This window comes from Scyliorhinus torazame, chromosome 16, assembly GCF_047496885.1.
Source record: "Scyliorhinus torazame isolate Kashiwa2021f chromosome 16, sScyTor2.1, whole genome shotgun sequence".
NCBI classification, from domain to species: Eukaryota; Metazoa; Chordata; class Chondrichthyes; order Carcharhiniformes; family Scyliorhinidae; genus Scyliorhinus; species Scyliorhinus torazame.
This window is the reverse complement of record NC_092722.1, coordinates 158,246,680-158,269,057: the sequence shown is the minus strand read 5'-3', so window position 1 is coordinate 158,269,057 and position 22,378 is coordinate 158,246,680. Positions and strand designations below refer to the sequence as shown.

At 49.9% G+C, this 22,378-nt stretch overlaps 1 protein-coding gene across 1 annotated transcript in view; it reads right to left on the bottom strand.

Annotated features, from left to right (window-relative positions):
* LOC140392308 (scavenger receptor cysteine-rich domain-containing protein DMBT1-like) overlaps nucleotides 1–22,378 on the bottom strand; it is a 107,581-nt gene that overhangs the window by 57,708 nt on the left and 27,495 nt on the right. The window contains exons 7-9 of the mRNA XM_072477625.1: nucleotides 15,278–15,295; nucleotides 14,177–14,191; nucleotides 12,757–12,907 (exon numbers count right to left, since the gene is read on the bottom strand). Coding sequence (XP_072333726.1) covers nucleotides 12,757–12,907; nucleotides 14,177–14,191; nucleotides 15,278–15,295 — 184 coding nt within the window. The remainder of the gene's footprint in view (nucleotides 1–12,756; nucleotides 12,908–14,176; nucleotides 14,192–15,277; nucleotides 15,296–22,378) is intronic.

Sequence of the window (22,378 nt, the reverse complement as noted above, 5' to 3'; positions counted from 1 at the left end):
TACCTGCTCACACAAAAGAAGCTGGACTGGAGCGAAAAAACCTGGAGTTTTGACTATAAAAAGGGTGGTCAAACGGCCATTCGCTCTCTTAGGATCTTTTGCTCTTGCTGAACTCTCTGCTCCTACAACATCTCGAATTGAGCTTGACCTCGTGCTCCAGCTACAGCCTTGGATTGTAAGTATCCCGCAGCAGCTTGCGAAGCTCCTGGGACTAGTATAGTGGTTGAGGCTTTGGGGAAAGGGGGTGCATGCTCCTATTTTGTCTTTTAAAAGATTGCTAAAATTGTGTATGTAAGCTTTACGTTGTGCTGCGATAGTATTTCGATTTCGGCGGGAGAACAGCTGGTGAGTCAGTTTCAGCGGGAGCAGTGCGGAAGTGGCTGGTGGGAGGTAAGTCTGTCCTTTAAAAGCACTTGTCTTTGCAGGGGCAGGCCAGTCGATTTCGGCGGGAGAACAGCTGGTGAGTCAGTTTCAGCGGGAGCAGTGCGGAAGTGGCTGGTGGGAGGTAAGTCTGTCCTTTAAAAGCACTTGTCTTTGCAGGGGCAGGCCAGTCGATTTCGGCGGGAGAACAGCTGGTGAGTCAGTTTCAGCGGGAGCAGTGCGGAAGTGGCTGCTGGGAGGTAAGTCTGTCCTTTAAAAGCACTTGTCGTTGCAGGGGCAGGCCAGTCGATTTCGGTGGGAGTGGAGCTGGCTGGTTAGTCAATTTCAGCAGGAGCTGAGAATTTTTTTTTTTAAATTAGTGTTTTAGGCGGGAACAGGAAGTCGACGCGCGGACGTCTGGCAAGACCCTCACCAATAAATTCTGGTGGAGAGGAAACCCGAGACACTACACGTGTAGTGTCTCCCACCCGCCCTCCTCCTCTAACCTAATAATAAAACCCATTGGTCTGAGGTAAGTACCATATTTTATTATATTATTATTATTTTTTATAAAAAATGTAATTTAGTTGTTAGCCAGATCTTGGTAGAAAGTTAGAGGAATGGCAGGGAAGGGAGTGCAATGTTCCTCCTGCAGGATGTTTGAGGTGAGGGATGCAGCTAGTGTCCCTGCTGATTTTACCTGCAGGAAGTGCTGCCATCTCCAGCTCCTCCAAGACCGAGTTAGGGAACTGGAGCTGGAGTTGGAAGAACTTCGGATCATTCGGGAGGCAGAAGGGGTCATAGATAGCAGCTTCAGGGAATTAGTTACACCAAAGATTGGAGATAGGTGGGTAACTGTAAGAGGGACTGGGAAAAAGCAGTCAGTGCAGGGATCCCCTGCGGTCGTTCCCCTGAGAAACAAGTATACCGCTTTGGATACTTGTGGGGGGGGGGACTTACCAGGGGTAAGCCATGGGGTACGGGCCTCTGGCACGGAGTCTGTCCCTGTTGCTCAGAAGGGAAGGGGGGAAGAGGAGCAGAGCATTAGTAATTGGGGACTCTATAGTCAGGGGCACAGATAGGAGATTTTGTGGGAGCGTGACAGACTCACGTTTGGTATGTTGCCTCCCAGGTGCAAGGGTACGTGATGTCTCGGATCGTGTTTTCCGGGTCCTTTGGGGGGAGGGGGAGCAGCCCCAAGTCGTGGTCCACATTGGCACTAACGACATAGGTAGGAAAGGGGACAAGGATGTCAGGCAGGCTTTCAGGGAGCTAGGATGGAAGCTCAGAACTAGAACAAACAGAGTTGTTATCTCTGGGTTGTTGCCCGTGCCACGTGATAGTGAGATGAGGAATAGTGAGAGAGAGCATTTAAACACGTGGCTACAGGGATGGTGCAGGCGGGAGGGATTCAGATTTCTGGATAACTGGGGCTCTTTCTGGGGAAGGTGGGACCTCGACAGACAGGATGGTCTACATCTGAACCTGAGGGGCACAAATATCCTGGGGGGGAGATTTGTTAGTGCTCTTTGGGGGGGTTTAAACTAATGCAGCAGGGGCATGGGAACCTGGATTGTAGTTTTAGGGTAAGGGAGAATGAGAGTATAGAGGTCAGGAGCACAGATTTGACGTCGCAGGAGGGGGCCAGTGTTCAGGTAGGTGGTTTGAAGTGTGTCTATTTCAATGCCAGGAGTATACGAAACAAGGTAGGGGAACTGGCAGCATGGGTTGGTACCTGGGACTTCGATGTTGTGGCCATTTTGGAGACATGGATAGAGCAGGGACAGGAATGGATGTTGCAGGTTCCGGGGTTTAGGTGTTTTAGTAAGCTCAGAGAAGGAGGCAAAAGAGGGGGAGGTGTGGCGCTGCTAGTCAAGAGCAGTATTACGGTGGCGGAGAGGATGCTGGATGGGGACTCTTCTTCCGAGGTAGTATGGGCTGAAGTTAGAAACAGGAAAGGAGAGGTCACTCTGTTGGGAGTTTTTTATAGGCCTCCTAATAGTCCTAGGGATGTAGAGGAAAGGATGGCGAAGATGATTCTGGATAAGAGCGAAAGTAACAGGGTAGTTATTATGGGAGACTTTAACTTTCCAAATATTGACTGGAAAAGATATAGTTCGAGTACAATAGATGGGTCGTTTTTTGTACAGTGTGTGCAGGAGGGTTTCCTGAAACAATATGTTGACAGGCCAACAAGAGGCGAGGCCACGTTGGATTTGGTTTTGGGTAATGAACCAGGCCAGGTGTTGGATTTGGAGGTAGGAGAGCACTTTGGGGACAGTGACCACAATTCGGTGACGTTTACGTTAATGATGGAAAGGGATAAGTATACACCGCAGGGCAAGAGTTATAGCTGGGGGAAGGGCAATTATGATGCCATTAGACGTGACTTGGGGGGGATAAGGTGGAGAAGTAGGCTGCAAGTGTTGGGCACACTGGATAAGTGGGGCTTGTTCAAGGATCAGCTACTGCGTGTTCTTGATAAGTATGTACCGATCAGGCAGGGAGGAAGGCGTCGAGCGAGGGAACCATGGTTTACCAAGGAAGTGGAATCTCTTGTTAAGAGGAAGAAGGAGGCCTATGTGAAGATGAGGTGTGAAGTTTCAGTTGGGGCGATGGATAGTTACAAGGTAGCGAGGAAGGATCTAAAGAGAGAGCTAAGACGAGCAAGGAGGGGACATGAGAAGTATTTGGCAGGAAGGATCAAGGAAAACCCAAAAGCTTTCTATAGGTATGTCAGGAACAAGCGAATGACTAGGGAAAGAGTAGGACCAGTCAAGGACAGGGATGGGAAGTTGTGTGTGGAGTCTGAAGAGATAGGTGAGATACTAAATGAATATTTTTCGTCAGTATTCACTCAGGAAAAAGATAATGTTGTGGAGGAGAATGCTGAGCCCCAGGCTAATAGAATAGATGGCATTGAGGTACGTAGGGAAGAGGTGTTGGCAATTCTGGACAGGCTGAAAATAGATAAGTCCCTGGGACCTGATGGGATTTATCCTAGGATTCTCTGGGAGGCCAGGGAAGAGATTGCTGGACCATTGGCTTTGATTTTTATGTCATCATTGGCTACAGGAATAGTGCCAGAGGACTGGAGGACAGCAAATGTGGTCCCTTTGTTCAAAAAGGGGAGCAGAGACAACCCCGGCAACTATAGACCGGTGAGCCTCACGTCTGTAGTGGGTAAAGTCTTGGAGGGGATTATAAGAGACAAGATTTATAATCATCTAGATAGGAATAATATGATCAGGGATAGTCAGCATGGCTTTGTGAAGGGTAGGTCATGCCTCACAAACCTTATTGAGTTCTTTGAGAAGGTGACTGAACAGGTAGATGAGGGTAGAGCAGTTGATGTGGTGTATATGGATTTCAGCAAAGCGTTTGATAAGGTTCCCCACGGTAGGCTATTGCAGAAAATACGGAGGCTGGGGATTGAGGGTGATTTAGAGATGTGGATCAGAAATTGGCTAGCTGAAAGAAGACAGAGGGTGGTGGTTGATGGGAAATGTTCAGAATGGAGTACAGTCACAAGTGGAGTACCACAAGGATCTGTTCTGGGGCCGTTGTTGTTTGTCATTTTTATCAATGACCTAGAGGAAGGCGCAGAAGGGTGGGTGAGTAAATTTGCAGACGATACTAAAGTCGGTGGTGTTGTCGATAGTGTGGAAGGATGTAGCAGGTTACAGAGGGATATAGATAAGCTGCAGAGCTGGGCTGAGAGGTGGCAAATGGAGTTTAATGTAGAGAAGTGTGAGGTGATTCACTTTGGAAGGAATAATAGGAATGCGGAATATTTGGCTAATGGTAAAGTTCTTGAAAGTGTGGATGAGCAGAGGGATCTAGGTGTCCATGTACATAGATCCCTGAAAGTTGCCACCCAGGTTGATAGGGTTGTGAAGAAGGCCTATGGAGTGTTGGCCTTTATTGGTAGAGGGATTGAGTTCCGGAGTTGGGAGGTCATGTTGCAGCTGTACAGGACTCTGGTACGGCCGCATTTGGAGTATTGCGTACAGTTCTGGTCACCGCATTATAGGAAGGACGTGGAGGCTTTGGAGCGGGTGCAGAGGAGATTTACCAGGATGTTGCCTGGTATGGAGGGAAAATCTTATGAGGAAAGGCTGATGGACTTGAGGTTGTTTTCGTTGGAGAGAAGAAGGTTAAGAGGAGACTTAATGGAGGCATACAAAATGATCAGGGGGTTGGATAGGGTGGACAGTGAGAGCCTTCTCCCGCGGATGGAAATGGCTGGCACGAGGGGACATAACTTTAAACTGAGGGGTAATAGATATAGGACAGAGGTCAGAGGTAGGTTCTTTACGCAAAGAGTAGTGAGGCCGTGGAATGCCCTACCTGCTACAGTAGTGAACTCGCCAACATTGAGGGCATTTAAAAGTTTATTGGATAAACATATGGATGATAGTGGCATAGTGTAGGTTAGATGGCTTTTGTTTCGGTGCAACATCGTGGGCCAAAGGGCCTGTACTGCGCTGTATTGTTCTATGTTCTATTCCTTCCATAGTAATAGTCATTAAAGTATATTAGGGCAACACGGTAGCATTGTGGATAGCACAATTGCTTCACAGCTCCAGGGTCCCAGGTTCGATTCCGGCTTGGGTCACTGTCTGTGCGGAGTCTGCATGTCCTCCCCGTGTGTGCGTGGGTTTCCTCCGGGTGCTCCGGTTTCCTCCCACAGTCCAAAGATGTGCAGGTTAGGTGGATTGGCCGTGATAAATTGCCCTTAGTGTCCAAAATTGCCCTTAGTGTTGGGTGGGGTTGCTGGGTTGTGGGGATAGGGTGGAGGTGTTGACCTTGGGTAGGGTGCTCTTTCCAAGAGCCGGTGCAGACTCGATGGGCCGAATGGCCTCCTTCTGCACTGTAAATTCTATGATAATTCTATGATATGATAATTGTGTGTTTTCTGTATTTGGTGGTGGTTGATCTTGGCAATTAATAAAATATATGTGTTTGGATTTTGGAATTGGAGTCTGTCTCAATTCTTCAATCCCTCACCAACGAGCTCTAGCCAAGTCACTCTATTAAAATACTCCTGACCATAAATCCGGTGTCGAGAACTGAGGGAAATCCCTGGGCGATTCGAACCCACTCACCCAGGAAAGGCTGCCAGGTACAGGTAGGCAGTGGTTTTCCTTTCCTCTCTCTCTTGGGGGCACTGCTCAGGTGAAGCAGGCGCAGGTGGTAGCGAATCCACCGGTGAGAGAGAGGATCACCCGGGCAGTGGTGGGGCTTGGACGGCGGGGTGCCAAGCCTGGTAGAAGCCCACAGGGGTGGAGGTAAAAGGGGATCCCGCTACAATGGCGACCGCGGCAGGACATCGGTGGTTTGGGGTATGTGACTTGGCAGAGAGGGTGAGGGAACGAAGCAAAATGGAGGAGAGGATCTCCTCATATTTATGGAAAAAGATCAACCTCACCAAATCTTGGGTGTTGGAGCTAGTGAATGCAGAACGACCCGTGATGGCGGCGGCTGCATGGACAGAGGGTAAGGAACACACTAAGAGTGTAGAAAAGGCAGTATGGTTAGCCTGCTTGTCCCAGCAGGTAGCCAACATGGAGAGAAAGATAGCCGAGCTTGAGCAGGAGTTGGGAGAAGTTAGGGCCAGCGCAGGGGACAGCGCTAGGACAGCTGGACAGCTGTACAGTGAGCTAGCAGAGGTGAGACAGGGCAGCCTACAGGATGGTGAGTCTCACCGGTACGAGAAGGAGTTTCTCCAGTGCCAGGCAGTTGAGGCAAAGGAGAGGGAGAAGGAGGCCCGGGAGCTTTTGGCCCAAGGCGCCCAGCAGTATAGGAAGCTGGAGGGGAAGTTCCGGGACATCCAGGCAGCGTACCAGATGGCTCGCGAGGAGGAAGGGGACTGTGATCGCGGGCCGTGCCAGGCACGGATAACGGAGTTGGAGGAGACCTTGTCCAAGGTCAGGGGACAGGTACACCTGGTAGGTCCAAGGGGGTTCCCTAGGGGCAAGTGGCTCCTCGCAGCGGATGATTCCCCAAAGGCCAAGGGGAATAGACCGCCTCCTGAGGCGCCGGGATCGTGTCCGGGTCGGCAGGGGGGGATCGGACTGCCCGTTCAGGGGCAAGTCCAAGGGGAGTCAGCAGGGTACCCCCAGATGGCGGCATGCCCGTCTGGGTTCGTATGTGGGTCCCCACGGGTTGGGGACAGACCGCTGCCTGGGATGCCGGTGATGGGGCCGGGTCAGCAGGTCGGGTTCAGACCGCCCGGTCAGGGGCAGGTCCAAGGGGGGTCAGTGGTGTATCCCCAGATGGCGGCGTGTCCGCCTGGTTTTGTGTATGGGTCCCCTTGGGAGGGGGGCCAGCCGCTGCCTGAGATGCCGGCAATGGGGCCGGATCGGCAGGTAGGGATCGGGACATCCGGGGAGGGACGGGCCCAAGGGGGGTCAGGATTGTATCCCCAGATAGCGGCGTCTCCGATATGGGTAGTTAGCCCGGGAACAGGGGGGCTACCCAACGGGGCAGGAGAGCCGGACGCCATGGAGGCGGAGGGGCAGGAGCCCCAGGTAGGGCAGATGTGCCCGGTAAGGCAGAGGAAGTACGGTCCCCCAGTGGATGGGAACGCCAGGGGGCCGGTAGAGAGTGATATTATTGTTCCCCACGGGGTACAGGCACTTAGGGGAATGGTGTCCCACATCCCCAAGTTGACTCAGAAAGGAGACCCGTCACTTCATTTTATGGAGGTGCAATAGGCAGCCGAGATAAATGACTGCGACGAGGGGGAGCGGGTGAAGCTGCTCCTGATGACCCTAGATTCTTACCTATGTAGGGCAGCGACCTACAGGGAGGGGGGAAAACCTGCCACATGGGCAGCTGCCCAGGCAGCGGTCCTGGACGCCAAGGGTCTGAATCAGGGTAGTCCCTTCACGAGGGTGGGGGAAACCAGACAGCAGGTCGGTGAGTCCCCAGAAACGTTTGCGGACAGGTTATGGGCAGTATATGAGGACGCGTGTGGGACCCCTCTGAATAGGCAAAATCTGGATGAAAGGACAGCCCACTGGCTAAAGACCTTGGTGGCTAACTGTCTCCCGAGGGTTAGGGCAAAGGCAGAGCACTGGTTCGACCCAATGGACCCACACCTGAACGAGAGGGAGGTCCTCAGAAAGCTCACCCTAGCCTACCATAACGGGGAGAGGGGGGAAGAGAAGCCCCCCAAGGGCAAGGTGCACAAAATCGCGCCCAAGAAAGGAGTGGAAGCATGAGGGTGCCCGAGCCCCAGAGAGGAGACCAACGTGCTACGGCTGTGGGAAGCCCGGGCACCATAGGAGGGAGTGCAAGAACCCAACCAGGGAAGAGAGGGCTCCCCCAGGAAAGAATCAGACCCCGGCGGCAGAAGCGACTGCCCCGGAGACCATTAATGTTAAAGATTTCCTGGCTTACCTGCAGACCAAAACAGCAGGGTCCGGGCAGGTGGCGATGGCAACAGGCCAGGGCCGGCCCGTACCCGTACCCGTACACACACCCACAACCCCCTCATGACTAGCAGCAAAACAGCCCACTTTCCTGTGCCCAGTGGAGTACGGCCCATGCGGCAGACCCTGGGTCAAGATGGAGGTCCAGGAGGTGGTCGGGAGCTACCTGCTGGACACAGGAGCTTCCAGTACCATTGTCCACACGGACAACCCCCGAACCTCCCCTCTATCTAGCGGGGAACCCTACAGTCTTGTCGGCTTCACAGGGAACGAGAAGACTGGCTTTTTCTCTGTTCCCTTGTCCATCAGGTTAGGGGCACTCCAGGCGCAATGGAAGTGTGTCCTGATGAAGTGGGAGCAGGAGGGAAGGGGGATCCTAGGTGCCGACTTTATAGTGGCTCACCAGATCCTTGTGGATCTGAGGAACCACTGCTTATGGGGCATAGCTGAGGAAGGAGCTGAGAGGGAAGTCATGGTGATAGACAGAGTGCAGGAGAAAGGGGCCCTGTGTGTGGTAAAACCAAAAGAAGGGTATGATTTAGAAACCCTGGTAAGGAATACCCCAGAGGGATTTCGGGGGTATGTCCAGAAAAATCTGGCCAAGCTCTTTGTTGAAAAGGTGTCCATTTTACAGTTTCTGAGTTTAAAGTCCGGTTTTGCAGTTCAAGGAGACCAGGGGTTGCCCGAGATTCTTACAGATGCCCCTTTGGCGAGTCAGGCAGGAGTTACAGAACAACTGTTACAGCCGGTGGGGTTCCACCGAGGCAAGTTTAAAGGACATTACAGTAGGCACAGCACGAAAGGGATTCCCTTTCGTTTTCAAATGGTTCCAAGAAAGAGCAAACGGCCATGCGGTGCAAGGGGGTTTTCTCTGTTTTTGTCTTACAGATGGATCATCCAGCGCTGTGCCTGATGCTGCTCTGGGTGAGATGGGAACCGGGAAACCCCTATCGAAGAGAGACTGAGGAGTCCTTCACCTATGGGTGCTCTGGAGGCAGAGCACCCATAGGTGCAGGGAGCACCACCGGATAGGGAGCCCAGGTGGCGGCAGAGCAGACCCGCTACAGCCACCTGGGGAGGTGGCCTGGATGGCTGGGGTCGAACTCGACCAGATACTCCAGCCACCAGAGCTTCACCTACGGAGAGGCCTCGATACCCTGAAGCGAAGGCGATTCGAACCCGCTCACCCAGGAAAGGCTGCCAGGTACAGGTGGGCAGAGGTTTTACTTTCCTCTCTCTCTTGGGGGCGCTGCTCAGGTGAAGCAGGCGCAGGTGGTAGCGAATCCACCAGTGAGAGAGATGATCACCCGGGCAGTGGTGGGGCTTGGACGACGGGGTGCCAAGCCTGGTAGAAGTCCACAGGGGTGGAGGTAAAAGGGTACAGAGGGTAGCCCCAATCAGAAGGGCGGTATCGATGGAGGCGGCCATGTTCCCGCCTGAAATGGAGGCCGGGATTTTCTCTGCTTCTCACCCTCTGCTACTGGCACCTGCCAAACTGAAAATTGAGATTGAGACTGCAGGTGAGAAAGCACCCATAAATGGCCTGTAAGTGCCACGTAGGGCCTTAATAAGGGTAGGGGCAGGCTTCTTCTCTGAGGCCCTGCCCATCCCACGATAGAATCACCTCTGGGGTGGGCAGCATTCTAGTCATGCATTTTCACGCTCCCCTCTTTCGGCCTCAAAATCCATGGAGGAGAACTTAAAATTGAGACACAGATATCTGCAACTTTCTAGCACCAGGGTATGTGTGGAAGATTACCTATGGACCAACGATTACACAACATCCTCAGTAAATGTGCCTCAGGATTGATCAGAATCACAAAGACACTTAACTGGGGCATTGATTCGACAAATAGACCTGACCAGGTCTAGGTCGAGGCCTAACCTGAGGAATGCCCAGCCCAACCACCAATGTTGGAACCGACCACATGACCTGGCCCAACCTCACTCAGGAAGACCCGGCCAGCGACCGAAACCTGGCCTAAACACCCCCAAAATAGTGAAGACACCATGCGAGGACCCGTAAACGCCAAAAGGTAGACCTGTCCTCGTAGAACCCTGGGGCTCGACCAGATCGTGAACATGCAACCCCCCCCCACCCCCCCCCCCTCGGCAACTCCAAAATCACAACCAGCGCGCAGGACCCCTCCAGGCGCAACTACTTACCTTTCACAAAGTCAGACATCTCCCATCAAATCCCAGGACAACCCAAAAGCAGCTGCCAACCTTGGAAGTGAGGGAAACACGCCGATCTGCAGGTGAGGCTAAAACAATGCGGTTTCAAGTCTTCTCTGCCCAGCAAATGCCTGGCAAACGTTGAAGTGATCGAAAATAAGCTGGACAACATTAATTCTAGAATTACCGGTGACAAAGAAGAACCAGGCAGCGTACCTAAATGCTGGCTTTTTCATTATGAAGTGCTTCAAGAAGTTGGTCATGAAACACATCAATTCCATACTTCCAGACTGCCTTGACCCACTGCAATTTGCATACTGCAACAACCAGTCCACAGCAGACGCTATCTCCCTGGCCCTGCAGCCATTCCTGGAACATCTCGACAATAAGGACTCCCTACATCAGACTCCTATTCATTGACTACAGCTCCGCCTTCAACACCATAATCCCAGCCAAGCTCGTATCCAAATCCAAAACCTAGGACTCGGCTTCTCCCTCTGCAATTGGATCCTCGACCTCCTGACCCACAGACCACAATCAGTAAGAATAAGCAACGACACCTGCTCCATGATAGTCCTCAATACCGGAGCCCCGCAAGGCTGCGTACTAATCCACCTACTATACTCCTTATACACACATGACTGTGTGGCAAAATTCTGCTCCAACTCCATCTACAAGTTTTCTGATGTCACTACCGTAGTTGGTCGGATCTCAAACAACGATGAGTCAAAGAACAAGAAAAGTACAGTACTGGAACAGGCCCATCGGCCCTCCAAGCCTGTGCCGACCATGCTGCCCGTCTAAACTAAAATCTTCAAAGTCAGAGTACAGGAGGGAGATAGAGAGGGCAGCACTGTGGCGTAGTGGGTTAGCCCTGCTGCCTCATGACGCCGAGGTCCCAGGTTCGATCACGGCTCTACGTCACTGTCCATGTGGAGTTTGCACATTCTCCCCGTGTTTGCGTGGGTCTCGCCCCCACAATCGAAAGAAGTGCAGGCTAGGTGGATTGGCCATGCTAAAATGCCCCTTAATAGGAAAAAATGAATTGGGTACTCTGAATTTATTTTTTTAAAAAGGAGGGAGATAGAGAATAGAGAATCGAGTGGCATGGTGCAATGACAACAATCTCTCTCTCAATGTCAGTAAAACTAAGGAGCTGGTCATCGACTTCAGGAAGCGAAGTTTCGTACATGCCCCTGTCTGTATCAATTGTGCCAATTTGACAGCTTCAAATTCCTGGGTGTACACATCACCAACAATCTGTCTGGTCCACGAACATCAATGCTATGATCAAGAAAGCATAACAGTGCCTATATTTCCTCAGGAAACTAAGGAAATGTCCACATTGCCTCTTAACAATGTTTACAGATGTACCATAGAAATCATCCTATCTGGCTGCATCACTATGGCAAATGCTCGTCTCAAGACCGTAAGAAAGTTGTGAACACACCCCTTATTGAGCGACTAACTTTTTTTAAAAATTGATTCATGGGCTATAGGCATCACTGGCTGTCTTACTGACCATCTCCAGCTGGAGATATATGGCTGGTCAAATATCAGCATCTTTCATGATTGGGAGAACTCTAATCCTGATTAATTCTCCAATCTTGAGCCCAATACTTCAGCAGGTTAACAGCTGTTTACGTTCCAGCTGAAATATTTGGCCCAATTTTAACTCCGTCCAAGTGGATGAATTTTGATTGGTTTCATTGTGTCCAACACTGGGGAAGCAGGTGTCGCCTAAAAGAGTGAAGAGAACATTTACAAAGACTTTATAAAGGAATATGTTGCAGGAATTTCTGAAGAAAAAGGGAATGAGTCTAATTTTACAGCTCTTTAAAAGGCCCACAACAGCCACAATGGAACCAAAAGCCTCCCTTATATGTTGTAAAGTTCTCTGATTCTACAACACACCTGGCCAGATGGTATAATACATCACATGGGTCAGTTTCGTTCCATTCTGGAAATCTTACATTGTAGATCACCATGACTGTCCTTTCAAAAGGACAATCACAGATTGACAAAACAGAAACATTGGGAGAAATTCTCCCCCAACGGCGGGATGTCCGCCGACTGGCGCCAAAGCCGGCACCAATCAGACGGGCATCGCGCCGGCCCAAAGGTGCGGAAGGCTCCGCACCTTTGGCGGCCTAGCCCCGCCGGAGGGATTTCCGCCCCGCCAGCTGGTGGAAATGGCGTTTGTTTCCCCGCCAGCTGGCGCGGAAATGCGGCGCATGCGCGGGAGCGTCAGCGGCCGCTGTCAGTTTCCCGCGCATGCGCAGTGGGGAGAGTCTCTTCCGCCTCCGCCATGGTGGAGGCCGTAGCGGAGGCGGAAGGGAAAGAGTGCCCCCACGGCACAGGCCCGCCCGCGGATCGGTGGGCCCCGATCGCGGGCCAGGCCACCGTGGGGGCACCCCAGGACCCCGGAGCCCGCCCACGCCGCCTGGTCCCACCGGTAAATACCAAGTTTGATTTACGTCGGCGGGACAGGCAATTCCTGGGCGGGACTTCGGCCCATCCGGGCCGGAGAATCCAGCGGGGGGTCCCGCCAACCGGCGCGGCCCGATTCCCGCCCCCGCCCAATCTCCGGGAGCGTAGACTTCGGCGGGGGCGGGATTCACGGCGGCCAACGGCCATTCTCCCACCCGGCGGGGGGTCGGAGAATGACGCCCATTAGCTGTGGGAAAGATATTAGGTTAAAAGTATTCAGACTCCTGAGTGTCTATTCAGCACCAGCTGCCTGTGACAGTTACAATCAGCAAATGGAAATATTGTTACTTACTGAAAACCATCCAATTTCAAAGATATTCTGTGCCGTTTGGCCACTTGAATGTACCAAATGCATTGGGCATTATTTGGATACTGTTCTGGATAATTGGGGCTGGTAAATGATCCACTTTCAGTCTCAAGCCTCCCTCCACACGTTACTTCATCTAGTTACAATGGAAAAATAAGGAAATGAGGAATGTAAAATAAGACGTTGATGCTCTTTCAATAGTTTTGCCTCCTCACCCGAGTAATTTCACCCCTCACTGAGGAATAATTAGTTGAGCTCCCATCACACTCTTGTCCTTGATTCAACTAGCTGATATCTATTTATCTGAGCTGAACTTTCACACACTCAATAATTGTTGGGGACATTGCTGCAGAGCCTAATGTTGTTCATTTCAATCATCCACAATTTTGCAATCTCATTTGGCTTCACTGGATGGAGACCACCGGGTAAGAAAATCCTGGTTTCTTTTAGTGCAACATTCCGAGCACTTAAAAAAACTAATTGACTGTCAAGTGTTTGCCAATCTGAAGAAGACAAGGCGGTTCCTCTAATATCGTCCATCCAGAATCAGCGATAGGCTCTTGTGCTAGCAGCTTACGAGTACGTCTTTGAGTATCACCCAGCTTCGTAGATTCCAAATGGGGAAATACTGAGTAGACTCTAACTGCCGACACACCTGCTATCACCAGGGAGAGCCAACAAAGTTGTTACGATGCTCAACTTCATGGACACCTTGCCAGTTACCACCACCCACATATGCGATGGACACAAAAAGACTAATTTCTGCTGAAAGTACGCCACATTGTCTTACAAGGGGGCCAGCAAGGGAAGCTGCCGGAGGACCTAGGGATCTTTGGCACCAAGATGCTGGAGCTCAGTGTGGAAGACGGCATTCTGCTGTGCCAGAATTTCCCATCTGAATTTCCAAATCCAAATGCTGATTGAAATTAAAAATATATTCTTTTAAAAAAAATTTAAAAATTGGAGTACCCAATTCATTTTTCCAATTGAGGGGCAATTTAACATGTCCAATCCACCTACCCTGCACATCTTTGTGTTGTGGGAGTGAAACCCATGCAAACACGGGAAGAATGTGCAAACTCCACATGGACATTGACCCAGAGCCGGGTTCGAACCTGCGACCTCGACGCCGTTAGAAAGATACTCTTTTTAAAAATAAATTTAGAGTACCCAATTCACTTTTTCCAATTAAAGGGCAATTTAGCGTGGCCAATCTACCTAGCCTGCACATCTTTGGGTTGTAGGGGCGAGACCCACGCAAACACTGGGAGAATGTGCAAACTCCACACAGACAGTGACCCAGGGCCAGGATCGAACCTGGGAACTTGGCACCATGAGGCAACAGGGCTAACCCACTGCGCCGCCGTGCTGCCCAGAAAGATACTCTTAAGGATGAAATACTCACCAGGTCTGGCAAAAACTGTGTAGAGAGAGAGAGACAGTGTTACATCATTCCAATTAGATTGTGGTCTATAGACTTTATCAGGCAATTTAATAGTATACTTTCTGTTTCTTAGCTCTAGCTAAATAGATTCTGCCCTTGGGATATCCGCTGTCTCCAACACTGCAATTGTCTTGTTAATCAGTACCACCACTCCTCCCTATTTCCTTCCTTTCCCATTGATCATGAACACATTGCATCTAGGAATACTTAACACCTGCCAAGCTTTGAACAAAGTCTCTGTTATTTTTATTTTTTTATTTTTTATAAATTTAGAGTACCCAATTCATTTTTTCCAATTAAGGGGCAATTTAGCGTGGCCAATCCACTTATCCTGCACATCTTTGGGTTGTGGGGGCGAAACCCACGCAAACACGGGGAGAATGTGCAAACTCCACACGGACAGTGACCCAGAGCCGGGATCGAACCTGGGACCTTGGCGCCGTGAGACTGCAGTGCTAACCACTGCACCACCATGCTGCTCACAAAGTCTCTGTTATAATAATAAAATAATGGGCTGCATTCTCCGTTTCACCGGCAGCGCACCCACGCTCCCAGATTTCTCGGCGGTGTGGGGTGGCCACAATGGGAAATCCCATTGGCAGGTGACGGTAACGGAGAATCCCGCTGCCGGCGAGGGTGTGCCACTGAGGAACACGCGGCTGACGGACAAGGGAACCATCTTCATATTTCCACATGTCAATCTGGACATGTAACTCACTAATCTTATTTACCATACTCTGAATGCACATACATGAAAATCCTAATTGTTGTTTCATTTCTTCCTCCCACCAATGGAAAGAGCACTCATGTAAAAAAAAAACACCATCGACAATGACCCTCCGCTTCCAGCCAGAGCCAATTTTGGATCCAAGCTCCTTGCCTTAATATCCCAAGGACTGTTACAGTCCTGACCAGTCTGCCATGTTGCACCTTGTCAAAAGCCTTGTTAAAATCAATATAAACTAAGTGAAATATGATTCATTCATTCCCTTGTTACCGCCTGAAAAAATTCAAACTGTAGTTGCAAACAACATTAAGACTGAAAATTCTGTAAATACTCACCAAGTCCAACTGTGGTAACTGTGGAGGGAGAAAAATAGTGAAAGTGCTTCAGAAAGTGACCTTTCATCACAATTGTGTAGTCATTTAAATACCTTTTCCTGCCTTTCTGGAATTTTACTGGGTATTTACTGGAATTTTACTTCTGTGTGAGGAAAACAGCAGGTTCTGCCTCGTGACAGATGACAGGACCAGCATCTGTCACCAAGCCTTACTTGCCCCATTCATCATGCTCCCAGACAAGTAGACACAACCGGGACCCACCAAGGACCCACGGCACACCTATGGTCCGAACAGGGGTCCAACCACCCCCCGCCCCCGTGGCCTAGACCCACCCATGGGCCCTCGCCGCATGTATGCCACCAAGCACTATGCCCAACCCACAACCTGGTGCCACCCTCCTGGCGGGGTATAACATGACCCACCAAAGGAGGCCATGGCAGTTGAACCCACAGGAGGTGCAGGACAGGGGCCACAGAGCATATTGCCAGCAGGAGTAGCGCGAGCCACCAGTGTCTCTACCGGCAGGGACGTATAGCAGGGTCAGAGGCCCTGCCGGTTGGACGAGGACCTGCTGCATCGAGCATGCTGCCGCTGACTGCGGCTGAGTAGGGATATGGTGAGACATCTGTGCCAGATCATGCCGCTTCTGGAACTGCAGTGGTATCGGAGTGAACACCTGCACCTGATGGCTGTCAATGTGATGGTCAGCCTGAACCTCTTTGCAACAGGGCCTTTACAGGCGCAGAGTGGGGTCCTGTCTGGGATCTCCCAGACCTCCATGCACAGGTGCATCTGTGCCGTCATGGAGGCCCTGTATGTCCAGGCGGCACGAGACATCAACCTGGATATGGAGGGAGCCCACCAGGGAGCCCGGGCAGGGCGATTTGCCACCACTACTGTGATGTAACCAGGTCCAGGGGGTGATCGACAGGACCATGTCCCCCTACATGCACTGCCGCATGAGAGGGTGCCCTTCACAAACTTGAAGGGATTCTGCTCACTGAACGGTCAGCTGATACTTTGCATCAGTATTCCAGCAAAGAGAAGGAATTGGTGGATGTTGAGTCTGGAGAGGGTGTGTAGATAGCCTGGGTCACATTAAGATCCAAAAAGAAGAGGTGTTGGGTGTCTTTGTGGTAAACCACTGTTGCACCTATATTAGGTGATGTATGGTAGGACCTGTACTACAGGTACGACGGTAGTCCCTGCCTGCTGGCTCCGCCCAGTAGGCAGAGTATAAATATGTGTCCCCCCCCGTGCAGCAGCCATTTCGCCCCGTGCTGTGGGAGGCCACACATCTTAGAGCAATAATGCCTCAGTTGTATTCAATTCTCATCTTTGTGCAATTTTTAAAAAAAAAATTTTTTTAATTAATTTCATAAAATATCAATAACAGAATGAAAAAGGAACCCAACAGGGTTAAGTACAAAACATAGTCCTCCATACCTCCCTCCCCCCTGTACATAAATAATAAATTAACATTAACACTCCGACTTAACACAACAAATATATACACCCCCTCAGACCCCCCCAGTATAAATAGCAAAAACAAAAATAAAGTAACCACCCCCCCACCCCCGCCCCTCGAGTTGCTGCTGCCATTGATCAATGTCTGGCGTTCTGCCAGGAAGCCGAAGAACGGTTGCCACCGCCTAAAGAACCCTTGTACCACCCTCTCAAGGCGAATTTCACCCTCTTCAACATAATAAACTCCACCATATCGTTGGTCCAGGATTCCACGCTTGGGGTCCTCGTATCCTTCCACTGAAGAAGAATCCTCCGCCGGGCTACCAGGGACGCAAAGGCCTCTTTCGCCTCCTGCACTCCCGGCATCTCTGCCACCCCAAATATTGGGAGCCCCCAGCCTGGTTTGACCCTGGAACCTACCACCCTCGACACCGTCCTCGCTACACCCCTCCAAAATTCCTCCAGCACTGGGCATGCCCAGAACATATGGGTGTGATTTGTTGGACTCTCCAAGCACCTAGCCCCCAAAGAACCGGCTCATCCTTGTCCCGGTCATGTGTGCCCTGTGCAGCACCTTAAACTGTATGAGGCTGAGCCTCGCGCACGATGAGGAAGTGTTCACCCTCCCTAGGGCATCTGCCCACGTCCCTTCCTCGATCTCCTCTCCCAACTCCTCCTCCCACTTACCCCCCCCCCTCCCTTGCCTCATTGAAGGTCCTAACTAGCAACGGGCCTAACAGGTCCATATATTTTTTATAGAATTCGACCGGGGAACCGTCCGGCCCCGGTTGCTCACTCTAGCACAGTCAAGTAATTTAAAGGCCAACACAGACTGTGGAAATTCCAGGTTGTGTTTCTGTAGCCTTTTATATAGTCTGCCAAATTTCATTATATAGTCTTCCATGGAGATATCCTCCATTTTCCAGAACTTATCAAAATCCGACCATGCTTCATACACACTTAACAAGTCATCTTTCTATAAATCTTATCCATATAATGTAATAAAGTCTCCAGACCTTCTTCTGAGTCTAACTCTTCCAATTCCAGCTCAGAAAGCACTTTGTTTCGGATTTTACTGCCATATGGTAGAGAAAGAGCCAATGCCATACCTTGTTTTCTCTTTCCCAAAGCAGTTACCTTAGTCCACATAGCTATATATCCCTTTTTTTTTTCTTCTTTTCTCACTCACTCCTTGGTTTGATCTGGAAAAGTTGTATCTTTCAACCCTTCACATTTACACAGCAACCATCCTGCTACCAATTGTGAGACGTTTTAGTTGCTGTGATATGAAGAGTCTAAAGTTCTGTTCCTTTTTCACAAACACCCATTTATTTAATTCCAACAGACTTTGCACAAAACTCTCACTATACATCACCTGACAGAGGCTACCTGAAGCCCCTTTACATATCAGTGTCAATTAATGGATACTTAACATAAATGAGACAACTAATTGCAATGTTTCTTAACCCATTACTTAACATCACATAGCATACCACCCCCAGTCAAGCTGCATTGTAGAGAGGATGAACAGGACTCTAAAAGCCACTCTCAGGAAAATGGTGCAACAGAACAACAGCACCTGGGATTCAGTTCTCCCATTTGCTTTAATGTTCTCATGAAACACGGTATCCATGTCCACGGGATACACCCCCCACACCCTCATGATCAGACGCCCCATGAAAGGGACAGAGTTTTTATTAGGACTGGATTTGGCCAGCCCCGCAGTCACCGCCCTCACGCATGAAAATGCTGTACAACTGCTTATTAAGAACATAAAGGCAGCCCAGCTCGCAGCAGCTGTGAGACTTGGGACCAGGAGGAAACAAAGCAAGGCTTGTTTTTTCGATAAAACGGTACACGCCACCGAGTTTGTAGTAGGGCAGCAGTTCATTCCTTTCCCCCAAATTTCCCGGACCGTACTCCATTTCGGACAAAGTCAGCTCCTCAGCATACAATATCACATATCCCAACGGTAAGTCTGCGTGGTTTCACATAAACCAGCTTAAGGCTTATGGCTCGCAGAACTACTATGCACACATCTCGCTTGCAGCAGCAGATGAGCATGCCCCGCCCACAGATGACGCATTCCTACCCTCCCCCAGCCAGTCCAGCCCATCGTCAGGCACATCTTCAACTCCACCCCCAGAGTCATGATTCCACCTCTCCCTTCCTTCAACCAGCAGCGACAGCAACAGTGACAGTGATAGCAATGACGACAGACACAGCACACCACGTTATGATTACACCCCTGCACCAGGCCCCACTCCCAGCGAATCCGAGCATGATTCCAGTGACCCCTTTGAAATCACATCAAAGCCCCTGACCCAGACCCACCGCCTGACGATTATGGACTAAAGCCTAGTCGCTCCAACCTCGACACACGATTCCGGTACCGAGACAATTCATTCAGGCTCATCCGGAATGATGAGATGGACCCCTATTCGCCCCAAGCAGCTTTGGCCAAACTACTCCAGTCAAGAGTATGGCAGCCGGGAGATGATGACATAGAGTCTGACTCCCACCAAACAAATCCCTTTGCGACCCTGTTCGCTACTGAGCAATGAGGATTCCACATGATGGCAAAAAGGAACCGATGGAGAGATACGGTGTCCTTTCTGATGGAACCTGCACCATGTTTGTTGTATGTTTGTTCAATTAATGTACATGTTAAATGTTGTTTGTTAATTTAAAGTTTTAATGGCCCCACGCCACCACTCTTTTGGCAAGAAATTCTGGCGACCCTTAGGTTGCTTCCGTTTGCTATTTACGTCCTCAAACACTAGGATGGTAGATCGCACAGGCTGCGAGACGGCACTGTGTCAGTATTTTTCTCGGATGTCTTGTCCAAATATTCGGTTGTTTTAAAAAATGAGGGAGTCACAGATGGTGACCAATCATAATGGGTAATTGGCAACAAAGGATAGACAGACAGACAGACAAGATCTTAAGCAAGATAATAACAGATATTATGCTTCTGTCCACAGAACTCCTGAACCTCAGAGGAAGAAAAAGAAGAAGAGGGACAAAAGGAAAGATGAAGACAACCTTCATGTTTTTCACCTGGATCTTAGCGGGATCCCTTCAGTTGCACACGGACGCTACCCCCTGACCCCTACCACACAGGCCGTGAATGATTCCAACCCCTGCCATACACTGTGCCCCATGATAGTTAACCCCGAGATAGTTAACCCCGCGATAGTTACCCCCGAGACAGTTCCCAACACCCCGACCTGGTGTGGCAAGTTTATCACCTGGTATTAACTATCTTACATCATAGAAGCACTCTTAGTATTGGCGATACCCTGCACTATCGTGCAGACACTTAGACTCAGAAAATGGCAAAGGAAAGCCTCCCGCTCTCGCACCCCGGTATACACGTTTAGGTCCCCTATTTTCAGACTTCACCAAACCCCCCAACCCCTTGAGTGAATTAAAGTGCATCCGTTTCTTTATGTGTGTTTTGTTCGTTCAATAAAGAAATGTAAATCTCTGTGCTTGACTGCCAAGCCAGAGAAACTTGCTATTTGTAGTTTAAAGTGTTGTAGATTATTTTTGATTGGTTAAGTGAGGATAGTTTATTGAGGATAGTTAGAGATTCCAGTTTTTTAAATTTTGTAATGCATGCCTGAATGTCATAGCGCCCCATAGAATTTTATAATGATACATGTATGTAAAATGATTTTAGGTAAAATTGTGATTCAAAGAATAGGGCAGTGTAGACCCCGTGAAGTGCTTATGGGTGCCCCGTTTCATCAGAGAACGAAGATGACGCGGTAATGTGATCCTTCATACTTCGCGTTGAGGATCACAAGGAGGGTGTGTAGCCATCTGGGATGACCACTTCCCCATTACAAAATGGACACTTTGCAAAGATTGCAGGGAAAATGGACAATACTGAGAAAACAAGCAGGTTCAGGGTTTGTCTGTTTATTGGAGGAGCAGCTCCCAGACAAGACCAAAACTGCAGGCCCATTAGCATACTAATGGCCCATCTCCGGGAACAAAAGAGTAACATTTGAGTAACCGATACTAAGGCAGACACCCCGGCACCAGAGGAGGCCGAAACAAAGCAGGCCACCGGCCATCTAGGACACGCCCAGCCATCAGGGCACCCACCCCTTTATTGGATGAGATCAATATGAATGATCAAGAAACGGCCCAATCGATTGGGGCCAAGTTCAAGGCCCGCCCAAAAGAGCGCGAAGCCCCTTTGGGTATAAGAAGGAGCCCCCAAGAGAGAATCGTTCTCTTGGACCCGGCTCTCACTGAGGAGAGACCTGTCCACCAGCTACATCAGAAACAAATAAGTCCAAGGTCAACGCACGCTATCAGACGGGCGGCCTTAGCTGTTCCCCTTCACATTTCGACCCCAGCAGCCTCAGATCTGAACAACGGCCATTGTTCCTCTGACTGAGTGGGTGCCCGAAGCTAAGTATAGGCTTTAGCAGTAGTGATATTTTAGTCTGTAGCGTTTCGTGCATGAGTATATTTAGCTGTGTGTGTAAATAAGTAAGCATTGACTTTGAACTAACTAACTGGTGTGTCGAGTCTTTGATCAGTATTCGGTTTTGAACCTTGTGGCGGTATTGAAAGATACCTGGCGACTCTAGAGCAAACGTAATTAGAATTAAGGAAGGCGACCATATTGACCGCCATATTCAGAGCAACAGAAGGCAGAGAGTAGCAATGGAAGGGTGCTTTTCTGATTGGAGGGCTGTGACGAGTGGTGTTCCACAGGGATCAGTGCTGGGACCTTTGCTGTTCGTAGTATATATAAATGATTTGAAGGAAAATGTAACTGGTCTGATTAGTAAGTTTGCAAACGACACAAAGGTTGGTGGAATTGCGGATAGCGATGAGGACTGTCAGAGGATACAGCTGGATTTAGATTGTTTGGAGACTTGGGCGGAGAGATGGCAGAAGGAGTTTAATCCGGACAAATGTGAGGTATTGCATTTTGGAAGGTCTAATACAGGTAGGAAATATGCAGTGAATGGTAGAACCCTCAGGAGTATTGACAGTCAGAGAGATCTAGGTGTACAGGTCCACAGGTCACTGAAAGAGGCAACACAGGTGGAGAAGGTAGTCAAAAAAGCATACAGTGTGCTTGCCTTCATTGCCCGGGGCATTGAGTATAAAAATTGGCAAGTAATGTTGCAGCTGTATAGAACCTTAGTTCAGCCACACTTGGGAGTATAGTGTTCAATTCTGGTCGCCACACTACCTGAAGGATGCAGAGGCAGAGGCTTTAGAGAGGGTGCAGAAGAGATTTACCAGGATGTTGCCTGGTATGGAGGGCATTAACTCTGATGAGAGTTTGAATAAACTCAGTTTGTTCTGACTAGAACGAGGGAGGTTGAGGGGCGATCTGATAGAGGTCTACAAAATTATGAGGGACATAGACAGAGTGGATAGTCAGAGACTTTTTCCCAGGGTAGAGGGGTCAATTACTGGGGGACATAAGTTTAAGGTGCGAGGGACAAGGTTTAGAGGAGATGCACGAGGCAAGTTTTTTACACAGAGGGTAGCGGGTGCCTGGAACTCGCTGATGGAGGAGGTGGTGGAAGCAGGGACAATAGTGACGTTTAAGGGTGTGGTGGTATGTATTAGGGGTAATACGGTACACCATGAATG